This window comes from Suillus subalutaceus (assembly GCF_016647625.1).
Source record: "Suillus subalutaceus strain FC151 chromosome Unknown DFJ58scaffold_132, whole genome shotgun sequence".
NCBI lineage: Eukaryota > Fungi > Basidiomycota > Agaricomycetes > Boletales > Suillaceae > Suillus > Suillus subalutaceus.
The window spans coordinates 1-9,198 of NW_024540381.1; the positions used below are offsets into that span (position 1 = coordinate 1).

A 9,198-nucleotide genomic window follows, 5' to 3' on the forward strand; every position below is an offset into this window, starting at 1 on the left:
GCCACTCACCAACTTCTGCACCAAGGACGAGATGCTAGAGAGGATTACCTACTTCATTTCACATTTGGAATCTGGTGATGTCCATCAAGTATGTGGAGACCGCGCTACATTGATTCAATCTCACCCTTTCGTTCTACAGGTGCAACGGGCCATTCAAGAGCTCACGGTACACCAATTATTCAAAGAGCTTCTCTGGGCGTCGCTTTTTCAGCCAATCAAGAGGTTAGCGTATCGATACCAACGATCACCTACTTTATTTCACTTTCACGTATGTACATTCAGCATTCCCAGTCTTGCACAAGGAGTCTTTCTGGGATGGTTACAAGGCGTGAGTCTCACCTGACAAATTTCTTTTGACTGCCACTGACATCCATGTCAGGTATAAAAATCCATCTGCAGCCGACGCGCCGTCGCCTGCATCAGATGGTCAGGGTTCGAAATTTCCGTCGCCCTTCCACCGTGCCCGCCGCCATATTTCACCGCTTTTACTCCTCAACATGTTTTCCATTGCCGAACGCTATGCACCATCTTCCTCTCTCCCGTCATCGCTGCTCCGAGAGCCAACCCCGATGTGGACTGCAGGCGATCAGTACTTTAACGTTGCCAAGACACTTCTTGACAACACCTATGCATCTTCCTTGCCAAGCACCGTCCAAGCTCTCCTATTACCCGGGTACCGAGAGATTGGGATTGGTGCCATGGCCAAGCCTGGGTGTACATGGGTATGGCAGTACGTATGGCGCAGGATATTAATCCTAGACACTGCGTTAGCCCTCAGTCGTGATGGAACAGACTGTATTATAATATACCTAGACACTGCGTTAGCCTAGCATAAGTGTCCGTTAGTGTCTAGGTATGGTTCGGATATGTGAAGAGCTCACCCTCAGTCGTGATGGAACAGACTGAGGGGAGAAGACGAAGCAAGAAGGTCTATATACGATGGTTCGTATTCCAGTCGTTCAACTCCGCTGCCGTAGGCTTATCGCGTCGGCACTAACACTCCTCCTCGACGCGATAAGCAACACTCCTCCTCGATTTCTCACTGTAGACCGAGGCATTCACGTAGACGTTCGAAGTCCTTTCGCGGGAGAGCTTTGGTGAAAATATCGGCTGCGTTATTGATAGATCGTACATAATGAAGTTTGATTTGTCCCTGAGTAACACGTTCACGGATGGAATGGATACTGATGTCGATATGTTTGACCTTGGAATGGTAGGATGCGTCTTCGGAAAGGGTGATACCGCCAGTGTTGTCGCAAAGGAGGGGAGTAGGGGATTGCTGTTTGAACTCAAGTTCGCGAAGCAAAGTACGGAGCCAGGCAACCTCCTTAGTGGCTTCGGATGTGGCAACGTATTCGGCCTCACAGGTTGACAAAGAGATAGTCTTTTGTTGACGAGCACTCCAGGTAACAACACCACTGCCCAGTGTGAAACAATATCCGCTGACAGATCGGCGGGTGTCGGGGCAGTTTGCGAAGTCGCTGTCAGTGAAGCCAAGAAGACGTGCGGGATGTTCTCCGCCAAGGATAAGTTTAAAGTCACGAGTGCCTTTAAGGTAATGAACCACTCGCTTAGCGGCTTCCCAGTGAATGGGCCCGTAACAGTCGAGATGGCAGCAAAGCTGTTGAACGGCATGTGCAATGTCGGGGCGGGTACCGATAGCAAGATACATGAGGATCTGACAAGCGAACGGTAGGGAGTGCGGGACATAAGTTCACGTTGAGTGTCATTAGAAGGTGTATGAGTGCGACGTGAGAGGTGTAGGCCAGTTTCCATTGGGGTTGATACCGGGACAGCGTCCTTCAAACCAAACTGAGTGATGATCCTGTCGATGAGGGCAGTTTGCGATAGTCCAATGGTGCGATTGGTTTGGTTACGTTCAAGGGCAATCCCGAGACAAAAGCGAGCTTCCCCAAGGTCAGACACAGTCCATTTCGTTCGTAGTTGATCCTTGAAGTCGGATATAACCCCCTTTGTGCTTCCAACAGTGAGAAAAATCGTCCACATGAACCGCGACGAGGAGAATCCCCGCAGTTGTCCGTCGGTAATAGATGCAATGTTCGCATTTTAGGCGCGTGAATCCCCAAGATATCATAGCGTCATTCATGGTTCGGTTCCAGACAAGTCCCCCCTGCTTCATGCCATATAACCCCTTCTGAAGTTCCCAGACCCAATCCTCCTTCCCTTCTTCTACGAAGCCCTCAGGTTGCTCCATATAGCAGACCTCATCAGATTCCAGTAGCCCATGCAGAAACGCGGTCTTGATATCGAGCTGGTCGATCTCCCAGTCTAAGGCGGCACCAAGGTGAGTAAGGATTCGAAAAGATTCGAGGCGTGCGGTTGGCGCCAAAGTTTTAGTATAGTCTTGGCCCCAGACGGCGGAGTAACCACGACAAACATATCTTGCCTTAAAACAGACGGGCTTACTGTGTTGATCGCGCTTGAGCTTAAAAACAGGGCGCCCACGCATAACTTTTCGGCCAGGAGGGATTGAGGATCGAGGGACCAACTTATAGACACCAAGGTCGCGCAGAGAATCAAACTCCTCCTTGAGGGCAGTCGTCCACTCAGACGCGTGGTCAGAAGCCATAGCTTCAGCGTAGGTGGTGGGATCGTCGGCTAGCTCGTGTTCTAGGTGATCAGGCATCGCTGCAAACAGGTTGGCGAGGTTAGCAAGCTCCTCCTTGGATAGTAGGGTAGCAAGTGCGTCTTCCCACATAGGGCTTACCATCCATCGCACAACGTCGCTCAGAAGGCTGATGGGTGCGTGCAGAACGCCGTGGTGGATCTGTAGCCGCGGGCGTTGGAGGAAGATCTGGGGGCGCATCAACATCTGGGACCTCCTTGATAGTGACCGGATGGGTATTAGTGGGAGAGACGGGCATTGAGGGAAGGGCTGAGCCACACTGGTGTGATTCTATGAAGGATACATGGTAAGAGACAAAGACTTTGTGAGTTTGGCGGTGATAACAGCGGTAAGCTTTGGAATCAAGGGAGTACCCAATCAGGATACACTCAATAGAGCGACTATAGACTTTAGGGTTGTGTTGATTTTGAATCAAAACAAACGTGCGACAACCAATCTCGCGCAGGTGCGAAAGATCAGGCTTATGGCCATACCAACGCTCGAAGGGAGTATGTCCAGCTTGCGAAGTGACGGGAGTTCGATTAGAGAGATAACACGCAGTGAGTACAAACTCATCTCAACGGTTGACAGGTACATCGCAGGCAGATCTCATTGCACGAGCCTTACCCATGAGCGTGCGGTGCAGGCGTTCAACACGACCATTTTGCGCGGACATGTGTGGGGCAGTGAACTGATGTTGCGTACCACGGGAGAGGAGCCACTCGCGCATGTTCACAGTCTTCAATTCGCCATTGTCGGAGCGGTAGATACCGACTTTTGAGCCAGATTCAAGCTCACAAGCGCGTTCCCAAGCTTGTAGAGCGGGAAAGGCATCTGACTTAGTTGCGAGTGGAATAGCCCATGCATAGGAAGAGAAATCGTCAATGAGGTCCATGATGTATTTATGGCCAGCGGCCGACACAGTATCAGGGTGCTCCATAAGGTCCACATGAACTATCCCCAGCTTCCTACTAGCCCTACTCCCTGTGCGAACCTTCGGGACACTTGTCCTCGTCTGCTTGCCAAGGATACAAGCGTCACACTTAGGTGGTACAACAGAGAGGTTGATGGGCATACCGGTAGCATTACCAGAGCGTGCTAGGTCGTAGATCGCACGATAGTTAGCGTGTCCAAGGCGACGATGCCAGGACAGGAGGGTAGGGAGTTGGTGAGCCATGTAGGCATGCTCTGCGGACAACTGCCCGCCAGAGAGGGCATAGAGGCGGCGCGAAGTTAAGGTACTGGAAAGCATACGAGTCCCACTCCGGGCTTGGACCCAGCAAGTAGAAGCGTCAAAAGATGCGACACAACGGTGCGCCGCGCAGAGAGCAGAGACTGATATGAGCCGGACAGTGGCCGCAGGGATGAAAAGGACGTTATCGAGAGTAATATGAATACCTCTAGCGACAACAAGATGCAAAGTACCAACACCGACAGCCTGGATCGAGGAGCCACCAACGCCATTGACAGAACGGGGGGGGAATAGGGCGAAGGCTAAAGAAGTCAGACTCATCGTTGCTGATATGGATGGAGGCGCCGCTGTCAAGGAAGAATGGGACGATGGATGGGTCCACAATGGTACGTTGGCGCTGGTTGGGGGCCTTGTAAGTGATTCCAGCGAAGTCAACAGTGCGCGTGCAAGTACGCCAGTCGAGGCTAGTATCAAGGGAGTCAACAGCAGCAATAAGAGTAGTGTACTCATCCTCCTCTGCAGCGGACAGCTCGCGGATAAACGCGGGGGGTGATGGAGTCACTGGCCAGGCCAGCAAATTCGGTTGAGGAGGCAGGCGGTTCAGCGGCCTCTGGGGCACTGGCGACATATATGGCTTGGTGAGTCTCACTGTCAAGGAGATATGCATGACCAGTAGTGTCATAACGAAGACCACCAGGTTTGCCAGTAGTCACTGCAGGCTTGGGAGTGGTAGGTTTTCCCCCAGAAGACCCCTTTGCCTCACGTGCGGCGCATTTACGTGCCAGCACCTCATCGTGTTTGCCTTCCATAGCTCCTCCCTTCCCGAAGCAGTCCTTCGTGGGGTGACTGGAGTTGCCGCAGGTGCCACAAGACACGCGATCACGACTGTGAGTAGTACCCCCTTTGCCGGTGGCAGCCATGGCAATATCACCACCTTTGGACTTCTCAGTGTCGATAAGCTGTTGTTCGACGTCAAGGCGCGAATGGATGTTCAATGGACCATAAGTGTTGGTGGAGGTGCTAGTAGCGAGAGCGTCTGCGATATGGTTACGCACATGGGGGAGATCCTCTGCCATGGCGTTGAGCATCATGATGGTAAGGAAGTCTTCCTCCTTTGGCATGCCAATTGCATAGATCCGTCGAACGAGTTCGCTGAGCTGAGTGCTCGTAGTAGAGAGACTCTCTGAACGACGGTATTTGACCGCCAAAGCCTGCTGGATGAGCAAGATCTGGGCAATGGGGCCGACTTTCTCATGGCGAGACTTGAGAGCGTCCCATGCGAGGTAAGCGTTAGTGTACCCACGGAGGAACTCGTTTTCCTCGGAACCTGAACGCGTGCGCAAGGCAGCAACTATGCACAAGTTATTGAGATCCCAATGGCCCGCGCTAACGGGATCCAAGGACGGATCGGGACGGGTGACTAGGCCTAGGATATATCCGCCTCCATGTTTCAAGAGGAGGTAGTTCTGCATGCGGTCAGACCAGGTGCTCCAGTTGTTCTTACTGCGGTCTAGGACTTCGATCTTGTCTAAGTCGGTTTGACTGAGCGATATGGCCGTAACGGTAGCCTGCAGAGAGGACATAGTGGTAGTGGCAGGAATCGGGTTGACTTTCGATGCGCTGAGTGGTGTACCTTTGGTACCGGAGCTCTTAGAGCGAGTATGGGTAGTGGGTGGCATGAGGACAAGAGGTAGGAATGGATAATTCTTAACTCGCGGGTATATATATATATGCGCGGGTGATTGTATTCGATGCTTCTCGCCCGAAGAGGAAGAGGTTTCAAACGCTTCGATGACGTCGATAGAGGTCAACGCTGTTCTCAATGACGTCGATAGAAGTCAGCGTTGATTAAGATAAGATAAGCCCGATGATTCGATAACCCGGCGGTGTCTTAATAACCGAGGGTCTTATATAAATACGTGTAAGAATGTAATGACACCACAATTACACTGGATAAGACTTCTTGCCAGTCCTCGATTAACACGGTCTACGACTTTTCTTCTTTTGTGGTAGATAACGTGTGAGTTCTTGGGAGGCTCGCTAAACCAATCAGTCAGATTAACTTAGCCGGAGCTTTATTATCTCTGATTGAAACTATGGGATTGTCTAGGATATACCGTCTAGACACTTGAACTGGTTTCCTGAATATACGGTTAACTGTTGAGAAGCTGGTCTCAAATGTGACTACGTGGACCAAAGCTCGTGTTGGTCAATATACAAATACCTGGTGAGAACGCTGGTCTCACAAATAACAACAATGACAAATAAAAAAAAAAACAATGACAAATAACAACAATGACCAAAGCTCGTGTTGGTCAGTATACAAATACCTGGTGAGAACGCTGGTCTCACAAATAACAACGGTGACCAAAGCTCGTGTTGGTCAGTAAACACTACGTGGTGAGAACACTGGTCTCACAAAACTGGGTTTCTATCGCGAGAAACTTACGTAATCTCAAGGGAAACACTTTCCCTGCACTTGCCTGGACAGTTCTTACAAAGGAAATGGGCTTTGTAAGCAGCAATTTGTTCAGACTGAAGCTTCTTAGGTGAGAGTTCAATTTGCTCAAGTGGGAGTTCTTGAATGCAACAAGTGGGAGATCTATTTTTTGGGGGAGAATGGGCTCTCCTTATATACATTTTGTGTGGGAATATTATGTAAGTAAAAAGGTGATGTAATGACTTCAGAATGTGAGAAGAATATTCCAAAAACTGGAGCAGAATGTTCTAGCAGGTGCAAAAGAACATTCCAGAATATTCATGGTGGGATAATGACATCATTCTGAGTCACTATGAGTCACTATGAGTCATTATGAGTCATTGGAATGTTCTAGCAAATTCCATGGAACATGACATCATTATGACATCACTATGATATCATATCTTTCAACCAAAATACCTGCAGGAGTGTAGGTGAAGTCCTATGACATCATTATGACATCATACCCTGTAGGTACAATTTTATGAAGCATCTGATTAGTCAGAGCATCCTAATAGAAAAGTAAAGTAAAGAAACACTAGAGAAAACAACTCAGAAATAATGGAACAAATAATAGTACACAATATGCGGGCTTTTAGATAGGTTTTTGTTAGGCTTTGAACTTTTCTCTATGGGTTTCTCTAGCCAAAGTGAATAAGCCAATGAAAGGCAATACATTAACCTTCATTTTGCTTCTCATATCAACTAGGTCATTATGTGATTCCCATCTCACATATGACTTTTCTTCAAAACATGGTGGATTCATGAATCACTGAGGGAAAACTGAAACTATTGGACCAAGGTTTAATACCAAGGTATGGGTTGACTAGTCTGAGGACTAAGCTAACAGACTTTGTCTTTTAGGGGGATACCTAGTAGTCATGTCCATGCATGATTCCCAAATCATGCAGGACAGCGGGGTGGTTCCTAAGTGGCCCGCTGGCGTCTAGAAGGTAATTCCGCTCCTCGTTTTACGAGAGAGCAGGGCTCATAACCTATTAATCCTAGACACTGCGTTAGCCCTCAGTCGTGATGGAACAGACTGTATTATAATATACCTAGACACTGCGTTAGCCTAGCATAAGTGTCCGTTAGTGTCTAGGTATGGTTCGGATATGCGAAGAGCTCACCCTCAGTCGTGATGGAACAGACTGAGGGGAGAAGACGAAGCAAGAAGGTCTATATACGATGGTTCGTATTCCAGTCATTCAACTCCGCTGCCGTAGGCTTATCGCGTCGGCACTAACACAGGACCTCGGCATGCACCGCGCAGCCGGTAGTTGGGCTCGTGCAGACATTGGGCATCTGTTCGGCTCACAAGAGCTACAGGAACGGCGGCGGATATGGTGGGGATGTGTCGTGCTTGATGGGTATGTGAGCACGTATATTGGAAGGCCGCTTGCTATCTTCGAGCAGGATTACGATACACTTTTGCCGAACGAGGGGATGAGTACGGAAATATTGATGAGAACGGTGTGATGACGGTGTTTGTTCTTAGGTGGAGGAGATGGAGTTGTGGACCACTCATGGGTCACTGCCGCCTGATACCCGCGGACATGGGTACCCGCCTAGTGCAGAAGTGAGGTGTTCAATAACCGGACGCGTGCTATCTAGCTTTAATGCATCTGCAATTCTCTGTGAGTACCTTCATTGATCGTCCAGCGCCATAGCTGAGTCTATGTCTCAGCGACCATTCTTTCCAAGCTCGTACAGTCGATGTATGCCATCCATCTGGTGACTTCTCGGCACGCCGGGCCGTCTCGGCACGCCGAGGCGGCGCAACTTGAGGAGCTGTTGAATAAGTGGTACCTCGATTTGCCCGAGCATTTGCAATTGAAGCAGGGCGCAACTGTTCCGCCCCATATTCTGACGTTGCACATGTAATATTGGTGTACAACATTGTTATTACTTCAGATTCATCACCAGCATACCCTGTTTCTGCGACCAGCGAACCACGTTTCGAAGTCTCCACCAATGCATCTTCTGCCACGTCCTTCGGGGGTGTACCCCCTGCCCTGTGAAGCTCTCAACATCGCTCTGCTAGCTTTGCCCTTGGTACAGGGCGTTGCGGCTGCAATTCCAATTGCCGGCCCTCCGATGCAAACCGCTATTAGTGGATTATTGACGATCCTTCAAGCCATAGATGTAAGACCTTCTTTTATTACCAGGATGTTTCTTGATTCAAAGACTGTCACAGAGACGTATTCAGAATAAGGCGGACCTAGATTGCTTGAAGGAAAGACTCCATAGACTTAGCTGCTATCTCTGGAACGCACCAACCACTCAGGATCCCTTTGAACAACACCGGAGGGATTCCATAGTCAGGTACGCTCCCTGTCAATGCGTGCTTGAATTACATTGAGCGCACTTAGGATTCTGCAAAAGACTTCTGCCCAGCTGACAAGTCTGTATAAGTGTGGCCTTGCATACACATCCGTCACACAGGCTATCGCCGGATGCTCCACCGAAATTGACCGCTATCTGTTGGAGTGTACGCCTGCAATTGTGGCAACGATCGTGCACTGGATATCCCGATGTTCCCGCCCGGTCAAAAGAAACAAAATCGTTGACACAAATGCATTTACAAAAAGTACACTGACTGGGCGCAAGACGCTGTTCAGCACAGTGGCCTTGCTGATCTTAACAATATACTCACCAATACATTTATATGCACCAGCAGACCCTATGACAGACCCCTTCTCATTCCTCGATATAATCAGACCCGCATGGCCCCTGGTCACATACGCTTTCTTCAACCTTCTGACTTTGGCTGGCGGCGGCGGGGATTTGCGAGCCCTGCGGAGGTGCGTGGATTATTTTGATCGCCCTCACGTTTAGAGTGCCGCCACTGTTGACGTCGTTAGAAATTGACGTCAATGAGAGCAAGTCTGCTCACCGGCG

At 49.6% G+C, this 9,198-nt stretch overlaps 1 protein-coding gene across 1 annotated transcript; it reads left to right on the forward strand.

Annotated features, from left to right (window-relative positions):
- Positions 1-77: 77 nt before the first annotated feature.
- Positions 78-830, forward strand: DFJ58DRAFT_732741 (uncharacterized protein; the record flags this gene model as incomplete). The annotated part of the gene is made up of 4 exons (XM_041386207.1): positions 78-88; positions 140-222; positions 283-328; positions 380-830. The coding sequence occupies 4 exons, from the start codon at positions 78-80 to the stop codon at positions 828-830; spliced, it is 591 nt and encodes a 196-aa protein (XP_041239170.1).
- Positions 831-9,198: the final 8,368 nt, after the last annotated feature.